Source organism: Triticum urartu, chromosome 5 (assembly GCF_003073215.2).
Source record: "Triticum urartu cultivar G1812 chromosome 5, Tu2.1, whole genome shotgun sequence".
Classification (NCBI taxonomy): Eukaryota; Viridiplantae; Streptophyta; class Magnoliopsida; order Poales; family Poaceae; genus Triticum; species Triticum urartu.
In genome coordinates, this window is record NC_053026.1 from 656,827,037 (window position 1) to 656,847,061 (window position 20,025).

The 20,025-nt window shown below is 42.1% G+C and overlaps 1 protein-coding gene across 2 annotated transcripts; it reads left to right on the forward strand.

Moving 5' to 3' along the window:
• Positions 1-389: 389 nt before the first annotated feature.
• Positions 390-14,092, forward strand: LOC125511666 (protein DETOXIFICATION 40-like). 2 transcript variants are annotated; one of them, XM_048677090.1, is made up of 7 exons: positions 390-688; positions 1,084-1,715; positions 1,859-1,915; positions 2,366-2,604; positions 11,325-11,400; positions 12,079-12,220; positions 13,748-14,092. In XM_048677090.1, the coding sequence occupies exons 1-7, from the start codon at positions 392-394 to the stop codon at positions 13,811-13,813; spliced, it is 1,509 nt and encodes a 502-aa protein (XP_048533047.1). In that variant the 5' UTR covers positions 390-391; the 3' UTR covers positions 13,814-14,092. The 2 variants fall into 2 exon arrangements, with proteins under 2 accessions (XP_048533047.1, XP_048533046.1); XM_048677089.1 differs by lacking the exons at positions 11,325-11,400; positions 12,079-12,220.
• Positions 14,093-20,025: the final 5,933 nt, after the last annotated feature.

Sequence of the window (20,025 nt, forward strand, 5' to 3'; positions counted from 1 at the left end):
TTTCCCATTATTCATGGCATGATTCATATAGGCATTACGTCCAAGATATATAGATTGTTACTGAACTGCATTTATAACTAATACTCCACTCGAAGACCCCTATCGAGCATGCATCTCAAGGTATTATGTTCATCCGGAGCCGAGGCCGGATGTGTGCTCGTTCTGTTTGTATCCATTTAATAATTCATTTTAAGTTATCGACAAACTAAAAAAAGGGACAAATTATATCAGGTATTGTTTTTGAAAACCCGAATTTATTTCAGGTAAACCCAAACGCCCAGCTGAAAGAAGTAACTCTGGCCATCAAGTGGTACGTACCTACCACACACCTATGCATATATAGTTGGCAGGCAGGCAGGGTGGCAGGCGACTCATAGCCAAGGCAGGCATTATGGAGTGCTCCAGCCCACTCCTCGGGTCACCTAGCAGCAGCAGCCATGCCGGGAGTCGTGAGCTGGAGGTGATTCTGAGCAACACGGCGGCATCGTGGGGGCGTCGGGCATGGGCGGGCGCCGCGGTGGAGCTGCCGCTCCTGCTGCGGCTGGCGCTGCCGGCCGTGGCTGTGTACCTCATCAACTACCTCATGTCCATGTCCACGCAGATATTCTGTGGGCAGCTCGGCAACCTGGAGCTCGCGGCGGCGTCGCTGGGGAACACGGGCATCCAGGTCTTCTCATACGGCCTCATGGTACGTACCACACCGATCCAGTAGTAGAGTAGCTAGAGAGATGCATGCATGCATGCATGGCGCTTATCACGACCAACCACTGGCCAACCTACCCGGCCGCCCGTGGCATGTGCCACTTATTGATCGAGTCTAGACAGGAGTCTCATACGTTTGCCCGTGAGCAACAAACACTTCCTTGTGATTTCGGTTACTGTATGATTTCCACGCGATTCATTCGTTCGTTAAAATGCTACTTTCGTCTGAAACGCTTTTATATTATGGGATGGAGGGAGTACTTTCGTCTGAAGAAATTTATCGCTTAAATGTATGTCTGTATCTAAACGTATTTCAATGCTAGAATAGCTTAATAATAAGAAGATGGGCAAAATTAAAAGAAAATAAATGTTCATGTGCAGCTTGGGATGGGCAGCGCGGTGGAGACTCTATGTGGACAAGCCTACGGCGCGCACAAGTACGAGATGCTGGGCGTGTACCTGCAGCGCTCCACGATCCTCCTTGCTGCCACCGGCGTCCCCCTCGCCATCATATACGTCTACTCGCGCCCCATCCTCCTCCTCCTCGGTGAGTCAGAGTGCATCGCCGCGGCCGCTGCCGTCTTTGTCTACGGCCTCATCCCACAAATCTTCGCCTACGCGACCAACTTCCCGATCCAGAAGTTCCTCCAGGCGCAGAGCATCGTGGCGCCCAGCGCCTGCATAGCGGCCGCCACGCTGCTGCTCCACCTGGCGCTAAGCTGGCTGGCGGTCTACAAGCTCGGCCTCGGCCTCCTGGGCGCCTCCCTGGTGCTTAGCCTCAGCTGGTGGCTCATCGTGCTTGCCCAGTTCGCCTACATCTTGGCCGCCCCTAGGTGCAGGGAGACCTGGACAGGGTTCACCACGCAGGCTTTCGCCGGCTTGTGCGGCTTCGCCAAGCTCTCCGCCGCGTCTGCGGTCATGCTCTGCCTAGAGACGTGGTACTTCCAGGTCATGGTGCTCATCGCCGGTCTTCTCCCCAACCCTGAGCTCTCTCTCGATTCCCTCTCCATCTGGTAACTACTGCTCCCTCCCTCCGTAAAGAAATATAAAAGCGTTTTAGACCACTACTCTTATACAGCAGTATTTACTACTTTGATTTCCTCATCGATCACCATCTGGTATTCATTCTTTGTTGACATCTTAATTAATTTGCCAGCATGGCCATATTCGGATGGGTCTACACCATCTCCATCGGGTTCAACGCGGCAGCAAGGTACTACGTACACTACATACATACGGGATAACAATATTTATTTACTCACCTCCGATCATGTCCTGGCTGTTGTCCTTATAAGATAGTACCTTTATTTTCCTAGTGTCAAAGATTTCCATGTCGGACCAGGCTAGCTAGTACTCACTGTCTAACATTTTATAAGACGTTGTTACATTTCATGTCTGTGTCAAAAAAACGTCTTTTATATTATGTTACGGAGGGAGTAGATGCAAAAAAAAAAATACTACGTACCAAAATCTACAGTATGAAAGCGAAATCATTAACCTCATATATTTTTATTTATTTAGTTTTACAGATATTGATGGTTCTTCTTATAAACTTGATCGAAGATAGAAAAGTTGATTTTTTTTATTCCAATAAAATATTCACCTTCAAAGTAAAATAAGCAGTGTGAATTTATATAGCATATGTTTCATGTTTCATTCTTAGCGTTCGCGTGGGGAACGAGCTTGGTGCCGGCAACCCGAGGGCGGCAGCTTTCTCAGTCGTCATGTCGACAACAATGTCGTTCATTCTGGCTGTTGTCGCGGCAGTCATTGTGTTGTGCCTCCGTGATCGCATTGCCTACGTCTTCACAGGTGGCAAAAACGTTGCGGAAGCAGTGTCCGACCTCTGCCCGCTGCTTGCCATCACCCTCATCCTCAATGGCGTTCAACCCGTGCTTTCTGGTAAGAACCATGTCTGTTGGTTTCCTTTTGGCAAAAGGTAAGAACTGGTCGATGGTAACTAACTTGCTATCTTCTTGTGGCATGCTGAACCGTCGTGACAACCTATTTGTCGTGATAGCTAAGAGACTCTCATTAATTAAGTATAAGAGACCTCAAGTTCAAAATCTAGCCAACCCACATATCAACCAATGGCGGCACCAGTGGCGGGCACCAATGGGGAACGATAGCACATGTTTTTTCCTGCCACAAGAAATGTTGATTTGAACTATAAACTAGTAGAAATCTCTTCTGGAAGAATATATAACACAATTTTTAGCTACGTGGCTACATAATATGCATTGTGATAGCAATCTATCCTTTGATAAAAATACCATCTTAATTCGGTGTATAATTATTTAAAAAGCATTTTTAACCAATCTAACCTATTTTGATAAGCAGCATAAGTTAGTCATTGTTCCTGGTCAAACGTTGTAGTGGTGTACACTAATTTTTATCTCAACTCATGAAGTATTCTTGAGCCACTAGACAGGAAATGAATTTTTTTACTCAAAAACATGATATCTCTTTTTTTTTCTTAGAAGAGAAGTAGAAACACATGTATGTTACTAGCTAATAAAAAAGACCAGTCAAACTATGGGCAAGTTTATGTCGTACGACTTAGAGTGGATTTGGCGATTGGCAAAGTCCTAAACGACTCCAAGGAGACACATTGAGATGCTGTGACATAGCCTATATACACATCTGGTGCTGAATTTGTTTTTCAAAAAGGAGGATAGCCACAAGCCTCTGCAATGATTGATGCACACAGCCATATATTATTCATTATTCAAAATGTCGCAGTGCATACAAAGTCGACCGAGAAAAGAAAACGCGACGTCGTATGCGTTGTGACAATAACACCACCAAGCAACCACTGACCGTATGCTAACAGGCTAAAACAAACAAAAAACATACACAACTCGTAGTCTAAGCCTTCAAGAATGAATCGTCGCACTTGCGTCAATGATGACGAGTCCAACCATAGGTCCATCTTTCGATTTTCATTCCCAAAGCAGAGCTTGGCATGCCATAGCCTATTTGCAGACCTAGTGCTGAATGAGAAGAATTGATAGGATACATGAAGGTGAAGGTGCGATAATTTGTTATTAGGCATGGAGAGAGAGAGAGAGAGAGAGAGGGAGGAGGTAAAGGAATGAGGGAGTCAGTGAACAAATCAACCATTTTAGAAGTCCCTTGCATTACTTCATCTTCGTTATTACTAGCCCATACTTGGAAAACGTTTTTTATTCAAATAATTCATTTGATAATACTTTTTTCTTTCTAACTTACTCCCTCCAATCCAAAAGAAAAAAGTGTTCTGGCTTTAGTTCAGCTTTAGTTCAAATTTAAACTAAAGGCACGCCACATTTTTGGTTCGGATGGAGTATTCTTTAAAGTTTTTTCATTTATACAACTATAAATCTTAGAAAACTTTTCTATGAACTACTTTGTACTCAGTTTATAAGGAAAATATAAAATTCTCCCAAAAAGAACTACTTTCGGGCAATGTGTTCCATGTTATCGGGCGACTGCATATGACGTTGGTCTTGCCTATACAGAACCATACCTATATGCAATAAAGATACCAGGACACAAACTCATTGCACCATCCATGATTCCCTTGAGAAGGCCATGGAATGTGTTATCGGTGTGCTGCAACTTCGTGTCACGTCTACTATATATTAGAAGTAATATACGGACTCACCAGAAAAAAGAGAAATTATCTAGAAATTATCACAACATTAGAATCATCTGACATTTTATCTATCTATTATATATTAGAAGTAATATACGGACTCACCACAAAAAAGAGAAATAATCTAGAAATCTAGAAATTATCACAAAATATAGAAACATCTGACCGTTTATATAATAGACCAAGATTTTAGAGCCATTAGATATACTTAAGTGGAATAATTACCCACCAATGCCATTACTAATGAAAAACTGTTTTGTTCAGCTATATACCTTGTACTAATACTAACTGAAAAAAATAGGATGTAGAAAAAAACTAACGGACTATTCCCTCAGAAAAAAAACCTAGTGTGGGACTGTTAGAGTACGTAATGGGCCTAATGGCCTGGGCCGGCGGTATAGCCCGTTAGTCTTAGGGTTAATTAGAGATAAGGGTCGCTTTTTTAGGTGTCAAGTAAGTCTTACTTGGGAGTCAAGTAAACCTCTCTATATAAAGAGAGGAGATGTATCAATCTAATCAAGCAAGAATTAAGAAGGAAATCCCTTCCATCTTGCCCGGCCGTGGGCAAAAGGCCCCCGGCCGGCCCTCTCGCGCCCTCCTTCTAGCAGCGCCATAACAATTTGGTATCAGCTAGCTTCGGTTTGATCATGTCTTCACCGCCGCCCAACCCGTCTCTTCCGCTGCTGGTCACGACCGTCGCCCCGCTCCTGCCCGCGCCGGGATCCTCCGTCGCACCCGCCCCCGTCGTCCTCACCCCGGAGGTGTCCGGGGCGCTGCGGGACCTAACACAGGCGGTCCAGGAGATCCACCTGTTCTTGGCCGGGTCCTATGGGCCGCACCCGGCTGCGCCGCCCATCACCGCCACCGCTCCGCCGTGGCTGCCATGGCAGCCGCCGCACCAAGCGGCCCCCGCCGCGCTCGCCGGGCTGCTGCAGCAGCCGCTGCAGCTGCCATCCATCGCCCCGTCCTGGCTGTCGTGGCAGCCGCCGCACCAGGCGGCCTCCGCCGCGCTCGTTGGGCTGCTGCAGCAGCCGCTACAACTGCCATCCACCGCCACCACCGCCCCGTCCTAGCTGCCGTGGCAGCCGCCGCACCAGGTGGCCTCCGCCGCGCTCATCGGCCGCTGCAGCAGCTGCCATCCACCGCCCTGCCCTGGCTGCAGTGCCAGCCACCGCTCCTGGCGACCTCCGCCACGCCCGGCGCTCCGCCGCAGCAGCCGCTGCAACTGCAGCAGCCATCACCGGTCAGCTCCGGCCCCGCATGGACCGCGCCGACGGGAGTCCCGATCCACCAGATCAAGTTCCCGCCGTCGCCATCACCGCTTCCCCAGGGCGTCCCCATCCAGCAGATCAAGTTTCCGCCGTCGCCGTCACCGCTTCCAGTTTGGATCACTACCCGCCATGTGTCGGCGACGGTGAGGCTGCAGGCTGCTGCACGCGGCCTCCTAGCGCGTCGGCGTGTGCGGGAGTTGCGTGGTCTGCAGCTGCCGCTCCTCCCAGTTGCGCTTCGCTGCGCAAAGGACCTCGATCTCGTCCACTGCGTCGGGGATCTTGGGCATGCTGTTTTCCCCACGGACAACGCCCTCAAAGTCTGCAACATCGGCGGTTGGGGAGGCGCACCCCTCCTCGCCATTGTCCATCGACAACCCTCCACTCTTCTATGTGCGGTGCCGACCAACAGCCGTCTGGCGGGGAGAAGGCATGGTGTCACCGACAAGAGCGCACCGCGTAGCACCACTGCATTCCGCTGCCGGCCGCCGCGAGGGCGCCTCTGCTGGTCGCTCTTGCGACCACTTCCAGGTGGCCATACACATGCACTCCTTTTGTCCAGATGGTGTCCATGGGATCCAGGTGGCTGTACACGTGCACGTCCGACGTGCGGATGGTATCCACTTTTTGTTAAGAGGTCCAAAATAAATCATCCCAGTCCATTTCAGGTTGAGAGTAATAAAACAAGCCGAGATGTAAAAGGCTTGTTTTTAGGTGTTAGGTTTGTGTTACCTCGAGTCATGGTTATAAGTTAGTTAGGTTGCAGCTTGAGGACAAGCTGCATGTCCAGGTGGGGTGTAGTGTTAGAGTACGTAATGGGCCTAATGGCCTGGGCCGGCGGTATAGCCCGTTAGTCTTAGGGTTAATTAGAGATAAGAGTCGCTTTCTTAGGGGTCAAGTAAGCTTTGCTTGGGAGTCAGGTAAACCTTTCTATATAAAGAGAAGAGATGTATCAATCTAATCAAGCAAGAATTAAGAAGGAAATCCCTTCCATCTTGCTTGGCCGTGGGCAAAAGGCCCCCGGCCGGCCCTCTCGCGCCCTCCTTCTAGCAGCGCCATAACAGGGACTAAGTTCCCTCAAAACAATCCACGTCAAAGAAACAGTGTGAGGCTAAAACGTGGCGGTCAAAAAAGGATTATACGGACGTGTCGCTATCTGGCAAAAAAAGATGTGCCGGTCATAATATTATTAGCGTGGGCTGATGCCTTATGCATGCACACATTCATTCCACCATAATGGGCGCTTCATAAGAAAACATACATGCATTTTCCTGAATATTATTGGCTGAAGAATCACACGCACGTACAAAACTAGCGATGCATGATCAGTCCACCAGGCCGCTAGCTAGCAATGTATGTACATGTACACAACTAGCAATGATGATCAATCCACCAGGCCGCTAGCTAGCTTGTGCAACAAGCCGATTGTGTACACGGGGCAGCTAGCTTTGTACTATATTGTATCTGGCCGCAGAAAGCATTCTACATGCCTAATAAATTCGTGTACAAACCGCGCCGAATAAAGTCCGCCAAAAAGTGTTCTGAATGCTGGACCTTCGCCAATAATTTCTCGATATTTGAATTTTATTATGTATTGTGCAGTTCAAGGAGACATAACATATTCAAAAGGTGTGTACTACATGTAGCTCACAAAAATGTTCCTTCAGGATTGATTTGACAAGTATGAATCTGATTGAACCTTGAACTTGAACAATCGAAATATATGATATAATTTTTAAGGAGTGTGTTCAATTGTCCTATTTTGGATACTGTAAGTATTTTACAACAAAAATAACTACTTAAAGTTAACCCCTAAAAATGCTTAAAGTGATGTCTAATAGATGTCAATTGACAACAAAGTGGAAAATTTATAGAACGGGAAGGATTACAATTTGTTAAACAAAGGATCATTATAAGGTATTGGTATTAATTAATTAAAGAATCATTATAATATGGTGCATACGGCTGGCTACGTAAAGGAGAAAGTTGAATTAGTCTTTTGAAGTTCTATAGATGAAATTTGGACGGCAATTGTCCATACCTAGGTCCAATGTAAATGATTATGAAGGAAAAAAACACATAGTAAAATCATGCCACATGAGCAACAAATACATCCTCGATAGAGCATACTGTGTGTGAATTGAATTGGCGGGTTAAATAGCATTGAATTTAAAGGAAATCAATAAAAATAGTACTACGTGCTTTACCACATTAAGAAAATAGAGGAAATCCTAAAAGGTGTATCATGAAACCTTTTAATTTCACCAACTATCAATAAATATGTTTATTTTCATAAAAAACATAGGTGGAGAAGGGCATCACTTTAGTGTATTCAAAGTAGAGTTCATGTTATAGGTCCGGTGATTATTTGCGAGGGCATTCTATAACCATCCCATATGTGGAATACATATCGGAGTCGAATGACATAAATAATTCCGTACCCGTGATTGTTGGATACACCATATTAATTAATGGCTCTATGTGTTGTGTGTGCATGATACTACTTTAATGCAGAGAATTGAACTTTAAAAAGTGACCTAGCTGATATTTTGTATGTGACACATATTAGATCAGTAGGTGCAGCTACAACTCAACTTATGTTTGATATAGTTCCTACACAACATTAGATGTAAAAATATGAATATTTATGTGTTGACGTCTATTAATAATTAGATTCCATGAAGCAACACCCACACAAAGTTCATAGTCATGAACACTATAGATTGTGATCCAAATACTTCCCTATGTTCCTTAATTGTAGTTGCATTTCTTGGGCGTGGTAATCAAGATAGGGAGGGTAGAATCGATAATTCAGGGGAAAGAAAAAAAATAAACCTAACAAATTAGATTTTGCCTTAAAAAAATACAATTAACATCATGGAATAAAAAGAGAAACACTATCAAGCAGATCTATATCATGAACCTACTTTGAATACACTAAAGTGATGCCCTCGCGTTGAGAGGGCCATTGTGCTAGTTAGGGAGAAGGTCGGATGAGACTACGCCCTACAACAATGGAGGCTTATGGCCTTGAACTTTTTCCAAGAGTATGCATGTCCGATGCTTTAAAAGACCAAGACTTCGTCTCAATCCAAACTTGACATGAAAGCACCAAGCGAGTAGAAAACCAATCTCGGGGAACAATCATCAAGTGGATCTTCGAGTTCCATGTGCAAAATACATAATGAGTAAACCATGTGAGAGGGCTCACTTTGCACTCCAACACACAAATATGCGAGTAGTTCCACCTCCAAACCACATGATGATAAGCTTCTCCACTTTGGTCTTGCTTGACTCTATTATGCTCCTAATCTATATTCCTGGTAGGCTCAGTGACAAAGATCATTAGATCGGACCAACCCCTTGAGTATTGTGGATTTCAATGCTCATTATATCATCTTCTCTAGCCGTTGATTCCAACAACTTTGATGTGAAGGTCATGCTTTTGATTATTATTTTTTTGATAAAAGAGAGCTCTCCTCTCTGATTTTCATTAATAGAAATCACCAAGTCTTACAACTAGCAAAAAATAAAAGCAAAGAAACTAAGCTGTCTCCCCCCGGTCCCTGTCAGCACTGCATTGAGGTAGGAGGGAAGCCATCCCTTGCCCTGCCCACATGTCCTCAAAAAGTGCAGAGCTTCCCAAGGGAGAGACTTAAGGCCTGGGCTCAAAACCGTTCCCAGCACCAGCATTACAGAGTTTAAGAAGTCTTTAGAACAGCAGCTAAACAATGATAACGGAAACAGCCTCAACACACTAGTCTTCTCTGAAGGACAAAGACAAAAGCAGAAAAAACAGTGGGAAGGCTTGAGGCAGTAGAGTTCTTTGCAGCGTCAGCGAATCCAGAAGACCCTTGAAGCTTTTCACCCCATGATCCTTCTAGTCGCCAGTCGCCACCCATGAGCTGCTCGAAACACTTCTTCAGCCACCACACCGATCTGCTTTAGTCCAGCCTCCATCATTTTATTTCTTACGGGATTTTTCTGCAAGAGATTCCAATCATGTAAGTTTTTAAGTAACAAGTTGACAGGCACACAGGGATCATTTACCCTGTTATTATCAAAAAATCACACTGTTTCTCAATTTCCAAATAGTCCAACAAATAGTAGAAATACCTATCCAAACTAAACCCCTTTCCTCTTTTCCAAAAGTTTTAGCCCAGCCCCTCATCACCAGATCCAAATCGTCTGGTATATCTTTGAGATTGAAAGCACATTTCAAAATAATCCACAGAAGCCTAGCTACCGAACAGGTCAAACATATATAATACTCTGACAAATAAAAAATTCCAGATGAAGACATGATAAGAAGACAAAACTGACCGAAATAAGAGCAAACAAGACACGTGAGCTGCCTCGTGAGACACATGGCATTCTCACACATGTCCGCTCATGCTCCCCAGTTGAGTGCATGTTTCTCCAAGTGCCCCCCTTCCCACGTTATCTTAAGTGATGTCTATCCACAAGATACAGTAGTTTTGAAAAGTCGTGGTGAATCAACAAAGAAGTTGGCACCAAGCCGTAATAGTGAACTGCGTGCCAGTTTCCACGACTCATGTTTGTACTGAGCCAAGCTCGTTCTCAAAATCATGGCCAATATCACAAGAAAATATTAGTTCGTATTGAGCCAAGCTCGATCTCAAAATTTGTACAGTCATGTAGGTTTCCTGTGTGCATTATGTAGATCTCAGTAAAAATATTTTTGAAATTTTTGTAAAATCCATTGAAAACAACTAGCACGCATATATAATGACTTGGAAACTTACCAACGAAAATCATCATCAAATAATTTGATAATTTGCAAAGTTTAATGAAAATGAGAAGATGAGAATGTACAGTTTAAGCTCCAAAAGTTAAATTCCAGCACTCCCATATTATATGTTTGTTGGTAAGTTTTAGATGAGGGTTCCGGTGTACCTTGGTTCTAGAAAAACGTTCCCACATTGGAAAGTGGTACAATGGCTGAGACATAGAGAACATACATTGCTAGGTTCTAAAATCCTCTATACAATATCATAGTTGTTTTTATATTGCATAATGTAGTCTATCAGACTATTAACAAAAAGTCTATGATGAAATAATTAAACTGCCCACAGAATGTAATATGTATAGCAGGATTAATATGTGAGACTACAATCTTAAGCATTGACGATGATGTGCCTTATTTCCTGAAAATTTTCATCTTATTATTTCATAGTGTTCTCCGCATATCTGTTTTTACATTGTTGTTGAACTCTTGAAATCCAAAAAACACTACTTAAAAGATAGATAGGATTTATGCGTATTGATTTTCGAATTTTACGATTCAGCCCAAAGAATTTTATAGTAAAAAATCAGAGAAAGCAACAAATGTTAAATTTTACTTTCATGTAAATAGGGACATCTGAGGTTTATATGGTTATAGGAGCAAGTTTATGTTTTGCAAAGCCTTCATAAAAGGAGGAAGTGCGTAATTAAAGTTTATGAAAATAACTAGAGTTTATAAGAAGCTCATCAATTCCGCAACAAAGAAACAATCGGCGGAACTACAGGTGTGGCCATGGGGTGCAGTTTAGGAGGGAAGTGTGTAATTTAAGTTTTACGTAAACTATCTAGAGCTTAAGTTTAGAAGAGAAGTGTGTAATTTAAGTTTATGTTTTGCAAATCCTTGATATAAGGAGGGAAGTGTGCAATTTATGGTAATATGAGACTATAAGGATTTCTTTTATTAATTGCAGGTGTGGCCGTGGGGTGCGGTTGGCAGGTGTTTCTGACGTACGTGAATGTTGGGTGCTACTATTTCGTTGGCATGCCGCTTGGCTTAGAGAAAATTTTTTATTTGACACTATCTTAAAATCTGCTTTCTTATTTGACACTGGAAAAGTTTTTCTTCTTTATTTGACACAAGTTCTAAATTTTATTTCCTATATGACATTTCCGTCCATTTTAAGCCTAAATAACACCTGAAAAGATTCTTTTGCCCCTCATGTGGTATGTGTGTGGGGGGCAATAGGCACACATGCAGCATAAGTGCGAAAGCAGAAGCACACACGCATCAACACATACACATGCACCAACACACACGCACGCGCGCGTGTACACACACACACACACGCAGCAAAACACACGCACGCAGCACACACCCACATACACACACACGCAGCAGCACACACGCAGGCAACACATAGGCACGCAACAACACACACACACGCGCACGTACACACGCAGTAGCAAACACACACGCAGCAGCACACATGCACACACACATGCAGCAGCAACACACATGTGCGCCTGCACCCACACACGCAACAGCACACGCACGCGCGCACACATACCACATGAGGGGCAAAATCGTCTTTTCAGGTGTCATTTAGACTCAAAATGAACGGAAGTGTCGTATAGAGAATAAAATTTAGGACTAGTGTCAAATAGGGAAGAAAAACTTTTTCAGTGTCAAATAAGGAACCAGATTTTAAGACAGTGTCAAATAAGGAATTTTCTCCTTGGCTTATTCCTTGGTTTCTATCTTGGTCTGGGCGCAAAGGGGGTTTGGAGTGGCATGGTAATCGGCGGAACACTACTACAAACACTCATCCTATTATGGGTGACCTTCAGGACTGACTGGCAACACGAGGTAAGTACTCCCTCCGTTCGAAAATACTTGTCGCAGAAATGGATAAAAATAGATGTATCTAGAACTCAAATATGTCTAGATACATGAATCTCTGCGACAAGTATTTCCGGACGAAGGGAGTATGAACCTAACCTATATTAACTGCTTCTGCTTCTGGGTGTAGTTACACCCCCGCATGTTCCACACAATCTAGGTAGTACCTATCATACATGAGAGTACGTATAGATGGTATGCGGTTTATAAATTTATTGTGGTACAATATATACTACTTTTTATGTACTATATGTATCAGTTTTTTGCATACTCATTCTATATGTACAAAAATGAAGATATTACAAAAATACAGTACAAATTATGCTCCGACTTGCATTTTTTTCATGTACCTCACTTTGAAGTATGTTTAATATTGTATATGAACATACTCAAACCTATAAAATATTACATATAATCCCCCATGGTTGTATATGAGACGTCGGTGTACCTAGGAGTAAGAAGGATTTTCCTATACAAATGTTTTCTGCCACCCAGTGATAGTTACCACCACGTGTGTTTTGTGTCTTGTATATAGTATGTGTCAAAACCAAGAGTATGTATGTATAGTATGTTGTATATAAGAATATTTGGTTAGGTGTATATCCCACTATGTAGGTAGTTTGTACTATTTTTTGGTATATTGTTCTATACGTACAAATGTGAAGGTATTTTTAAAATATACAAAAAACATTATGGACTCACATGCAATTTTTTATATAGCTCATTTTGAAAAATCTTAGATATAGTATATGAACATATTTATAATGATAAAGTAGTATATGTACTACCACATGGTAGTATATGAGACATGAGGTTAACTACCACCGGGCGGTAGGATGTATGAGTGAGAAAGGGAGAGGGATTACGTTCAAGGACGAAGTTTATGAATTGTCTACCAATCTACTCATTTAGTCCCTAAATAGGTAGAATATAAATTCTGAAAGTCAATCCGTTCAAACTTTGACCAAATATGTAAAAGGGAATATCAACAACTACAATTTTAAATAAATACATTATAAAAATATATTTTATGATGTACTCCCTCCATCACATAATATAAGATGTTATTACATCCAATATGTGTATATTCGAGGTAACTACATCTTATATTATGGGACAGAGGGAGTATTATTGCTTTTGTTTTATAAATATTCATAATTTTTGTATATATACTTGGCCAAACTTAGAAATTATTGACTTTCTTACTCAGTTTCTAAGCCACTTACTTGGGAATGGGGGAGTTATGCAAAAAGAAAGATCTATGATATTAAATCAGCATATCTTTATATTGTCTTTATGCTGTGCTTTAGATGTTTATATTTATATCTATAATTTTGGTAACTTTACAAAGTATGAATTTGAAAAATATATATATGAATTTAGAAATGAGGGAGAAAATAGAAGGGAAGGTGATAATAAAATTTATGTGAAGCAATTAATTAATGATGTTGCACATATTTCTCATTGTTTATGTGTCATATGTGTAACTTGAAGGTGGAGAAGGCGCATGAGAGGATTGCCATGTGGGAAGACAAGAAAAAATCATTGCAGCAGGATTGATAAAGACAAATATGCAACTACAATTACTGAGCATGGTCGACTTCTCTGAATAAATAGACCATCTTGGTTGAAAATTCTGAGTTTTATTTCTGAATTGTATTTTTTGTTCTGTTACGGGGCAAAATTATTCACGGACTTAGGACGTGATTCCAGTTTTTCCTAGAACATTATCCAAAGGAATTTATTTGAACTCTGAAGATTGAGGAAAGTGTAAGCAAGCCAATTATTGTGCATTGTGATAATCCGTGACAATAAAGGTTGCTCACCATCGGATATTCATTCTCTGTTTCATAATTTAGATACATTAAAACTGAGCACATTCCTTGCCCTCCCAGACCATCAAGATTTCTGGCCGTCGAATGTTTGTTCCGGGTCGTTGCTGGCCATCAGATGACTATCTAATCCCGTAATTAACCAATGGGCCGGGTGACCTAGGGAGGCTATTCCAGTGGAAAAATCGGTGGCCTCTGGTTGATTGGGCCAGGCAGCCCGTTTAGCGGTTGGTGAAAGAACAGCCCACCAATTAGATGGTGTGCGACGTCGCTTCAGTTCAGGTCAGGTCAAGGACATCGAAGGGGCGGCAATCCCTCCCTTCATTCTCCCTCGCGGCCGCCGACGAATCATCGCGCCTCCACGACGTTGACCAGCCACCGTCTGTCTTCCTTCTCCAGTTGCAGCAAAGAGGGGCTCAACTCTCAGACCAGTGAGGCGTGACACCATTGCCACATCCGACAGCGCCATGGCCCAGATCTCCACCGATCCGGAGGCGGCGCTTGGAGAGGCCATCGGGTTGGTGTTCGGGCAGTGGACAGCGCTGCAGGTGGCGGTGGGGCAGCAGCGACTCCCATGCCAACGCTGATCAATTCAGCGAATCAATCCTCTACTGGTTCTATCCCTCAAGGGTACGTACAGCTCCTTCAGCAATCAACATCCTCAGATAAATAAAATAATATGTTCCTTCTTGTCTCTTTGAGGCGGGATCCTGTAGTAAAGTTGATATTGTTTACTTTAGCATCTGAATTCTCCTAGATCTAGCGGCATGATCGTCAACTACTTGGCTTTCAGACCGGTGCAGCAAGAATGGTCTCCACTTTGTGGCTGAATGGGGCTCGAGCCTTAACGAATGATCATTGGCAGCGACCTAGGTTTGCCTCTACAAGAACAATTCGACAAGGGAAATGGGGGTACATGTCAACATTCGATGGAGTCCGCTGGTACAGATCATTCCCTTCCCTTTATCTTGCATATAATCAGTGTTCTCTGCTGGTTTGGATTTGTCCTTTCAGAGTGCCTAGGATTAGCATTCCACAACAATCAGGATGTCACCCAGTTGATTGGAATTTTGAGCACAAAATCACAGACGTGTGTTCTTTATAGGAAAATTATTATGTCCAACTACTACAGTGGATCTATCAATATATAATGAGTAATGAAGATGGATCTTTTTTATTGAAGAGATTATAATATATAAGAGGATATTATGTTCACAAAAAAGAGAGTATATGTTTTTGGTATTCTTGTCGGTCATTATAGAATTGCACTATTACTATCAATAGGTCAACTGGTTCAGCTTTTCCTATAAATTGAACAAAATAAGGTGAAGGCTTTGAATTTACTTATCTACTTTTCGTGTTATCAAAAATAAAAGATAGTTCTCTACTTTTCGTCGACTGATTTCCTTTATCTCTATGTTAGAACCTCACTTTCTTCATGCTAACTTATCAGCGACTTGCTCCTCCGCACAAGATTCTGAATGACCCACTCTTGTGCAGGTCCTGACATTCAGGTTATTTTTTCTACTTATCATCTGATCATCATGATATGGCACACGTTGCACATCATGAATTAGTTACAAAGAGAAGATACCTTTATTTTTTTCCGACTGCCTCTTGAATGTTTCTAATATTGCTTGTAGAAAATTGTAAAATTTGTATACATGTCAATAACTCATCTCATTTGTCGGTTTATTCAAGGACATCCAGAACAGATGTGTTACCTTTTCATTTCTGCAACAGTAATTTGCAAAAAAAAATATCTTGGCAGGTCATGTCTCCCATTTGTTCTCTTTAGCTTTTAAGCATAGCAGTTTAGACATTTTAATATTGTAAACAGGAATGGGCATGATGATTTAAATTTCATTATAAATCCATATCTTCTTCGAATGCGTTAGTATATATAATGGCCACAATGGCACGTTCAATTTCCGCTTATTCAAACGATCTAGCTTTCAATACAAGAAGAGACTTACTTACTCCCATGTTTGTTGAGATGCTCAGAAACCACACTGAGAGGGCTATTATCATATCTATGTTCAAACATGGAGTCGCTAGAGGTAATAGTTTTGGTTTTCAAATATACCTACAACATACATATGTTGCCAGAAGTATATCTACGCACATGTATCTTGTGTTTACTCAATGCTCACCATAACTGTTGAACTGCAATTCTTTGCCCAAGTAGCTAATGTCTCCACCAACATATGGAAATATATCATTACGGACACATATACATGCATGCATATACATAGAGTCTCAACACAGTGAATTCCCACTAATAAATCTGCTTCCCTGCCCTGCGTATCATGTAGTTGTGGAAAATATGCTCATGTGTTACATAAAGCTACCAATGTATGATATAGGGCATGAGAAATTTCTGTTTGAGTTAGGCATTTGATTTCTAACCTATTGCAAATTGTATCACAAGTAATGCCATCAAGTTTGTTATCGGAGTAAATAATCATATTGATAATTGATTTTCTTTCCTGATTTCATTGGTCTATTCTATCTTCAATTCAAGGGGAAGTTCTCTATAAATAGCATTACGATTTTGAAATTTGGCATCGTAAGGCTACGGCATGGAAGTAGCCCTGTTAACTTAATTCAACATGATAAGTATTTGTCTATGGCTCCATATAATTACATCAACCCCTAACATTAAAGTGTAAAAATGGATGGGCGCAGCAACGCGCGCCATCAATGATTTAGTTTCTTTTACATGGCAGCAAGGTGTACACTCACCATTGGGTTCAATACCGCGGCAAGGTGCACAAGATATAGCAGTATTTAATTCCCAAAAAGAGTATATATAACAATATTTAATCGCCTCCTGTCTGTTTATATGATACATTTACTTTTCTTAGAGTCCAAATTTTACATCTCTGACCAAGTACATAGAAAAAAATACTATCAAAATCTACAATATCAAAGCATCAGTGGTTATATTTTAATTAGTTTTTTATAGATATTGATTATTCTTCTTATAAACTTGGCCAAAGATAGAAATTTATTTTTTTAATAAATAAAATACACCTTCGAAGTAGAAGAAACAGAGTGTGATTTTTTTTAATTTCATGAAATTAAGTATATAACATCCTAATTGTGCCATTGTTACTGTTTGTGTGGGGAACGCCCAGGGTGAAGGCAACCTGAGGGCCGCATCATTCACAGTTGTCATTCATTTTGGCGGTTGAAACGTACTAGTGTCCTACCTCTGCCCGCTACTTTCCGTCACGCTCAGGTGGTCAGATTTTGTACGAGTGCCGAAATTCAGCGAACCATTGTCCTGAAACATATGCCGAGCTCAGAACTCGGCAAAAGTTCATTCGGTAGCTTGCTGTTAACATTTGTCAAGTTTCTGACCTCAGCACATGTTTATTTATTATTAGATAAAGGAATTTGTACTGTAGTAGACAGGCAAAGAACACTGAATATACATGCACCCACACTGGCAAAGCACGACCCACCCACCTAGTTCAGAATTCAGATTCGGGTTCAGGTTCAGAGCACGACGGCTCAGGATCTACCTATGTCTATCAGCTCGGTTTTTTTTAGAAATGGAGGTATACCCCCGGTCTCTGCATCATGATGATGCATGCGGCTCTTTTATTAAAAATTTAGAAAGTATCAATATAAAGGTCTTACAGCTCACAAACGGAGCAAAGTCATAGCACATAAATCTGAAAAATACAAAGGGCCTAAAAACAACCGATATGGTGATAATAAGGACAAGCTCTCTAGCCCCATATCCTGTTATGCGAACGCCATCTGAACCGGTTGAATATAGCCCGAGCCATCATCTCCCATTGGTTGCACCCAGTAACCAAAGGCTCCCTGGAGTCCATAAGAGTGAGTAAGGACCACGTACGGATCCAAAACTGTAGCTCTGAAGATAACCTGCAAAAAAGTTAAGTTGTTTTGTCTGTTAAAAATCATATTATTTCTGCAGTTCCATATAGCCCATAGTAACGCACATATTCCAATCCGAATACGAGCTGCCGTGATCTGTTCAAATCCAGCTAACCACGTCCCAAACAAAGACGCAATATCTACTGGAGGATTAATATTAAAAGCTATATGAATCGTTCTCCAAAGTAACTTGGCAAGTGGGCATTCAATGAATAAATGTTGTATTGTCTCATCCGGAGCACAAAAACAACACCGCGAGTTGCCTACCCATCGCCTCTTAAGTAAGTTGTCCTTTGTGAGTATTACTTGCTTGTGGACAAACCACATAAAAAAATTTAATCTGCAAAGACATCATCTCTCCGCGGCCACGGCCGGATGAAACTTCGACACAACACCTGCATCTCACAAGGCAAACACATATCGGACCGCGACACAATCAAGCATAGCGCTTGCTGTCCGTTAGAGAGATGTGCAGATTACATTACCTCGCCCCTCCGAAAAGAGAGGGATAATGTCATCTTCCACCTCCGGTTCAAAATCTACAGAAACCAAGCCCTGTAAGCACACTGACTGACGGAGGTTCCGTTTCAGCATCTCTTTCTTTGAACAACTCAAAAAATATACAGACCGATCCAGTCCAGGTTCAGGTTCAGAGCACGACGGCTCAGAGGTCTACATCAGCTGGTTGCCCACGAGGACAGGGTTGACGACCAACCAAATGCGACTCGAGGCATCTCTCCACCATTGGATGAAACTTGGATGCCCACATCTGCATCCCACAAGGCAAACACAAAGAAAGAACAGTGAGATGGAGCTTGGTTAGACATCCGCAACACAATCGAGCATAATGTGCTTGCTGTACATTCTTGCTGTCAGCTACAGCAATGGGTAGAGCATAGTATCTCCTGATCTTAACTACTAATCGTCGTCACCCTTATGTGAGCCTAGCTTGAGGTTCTGGTTTTGCAATGCACTAGGTACAGGTAACTAAGATGAGAGATCCCAGTTCTCGGAGCAATTGTACGTTTAATGAACTAAAGTCATGACTGAATGATCAAAATTCAGAGCCACTGTTTTCAGAGCCCCAGGAAAGTAACCGCAATTGGTTCTGAGCTGAAGGTATAAATTATCTAATTTCGTTGGGTAAGAATGATCCAACTTACTGAACTGAAGTGGCACAAAAGCGAAGCGATTTTTCTGAGCATTTTGTTAACATCTTATTATTGTCTTGTCCTTGATGAAAAATAAATCTCCCCTTAATTCAAAACAAAAATTGACTGACTCCCAGATTTACATGGATGCAAGCACAGAAGCCTTACATCCTTGTACGCCATGCTTTCCTTGAATAATTTGAAGTCGTCAACTGCAGGAAAGAAGAAAAAGGTAGTAGTAATCAGCCCTGGTGATTAGTAAAGATGTCCATCATCTATCTTTGCTCTACAATCTACATGGTTTAGGGATTCTCAAATGGAACAGGAACAAAATGTAGTGAAACCTTACTGGAAGGAAAACATATAACGGCAGCGTGACTCTACATATTGTCCATATGATCCTGGCAACAACCTGATTTCAAATATATCATCAGGAATTGTTCTTTCAGACCAAGGACAAATTATGCAGGGGAATGTTTGTGCAAATTATAACTCGTCAAGCAGATCAAGATAGAGGGTGCAGTCAAGTGCAGTGGAGATTCAGAGTCATGGCAGAAGCAAAAGAGACCCGTTTTCGTCATACTTGAGATTACCTGCACTGTAATGGAACTCCAGGCATCTCTCCGCAGCTAGACAAAACTTTGACGCCCACATCTGCACGATTTCACAAGTCAAACACAATGAAATTATATTCATGTGGAACACGATTAGGCATTCAGGACACAATCAGGCATAGTGCTTGCTATTTATTATTCTTGCTGTCAGCTAGAGCAAATGGGCAGGGGTTTCCAGATTTTAGCTAACTAATCATCACCATTATTCTTTGAGTCTAACCTAGCATGAGCTTGAGCTTCCGGTTTTGCAGTGCAGTAGGTAA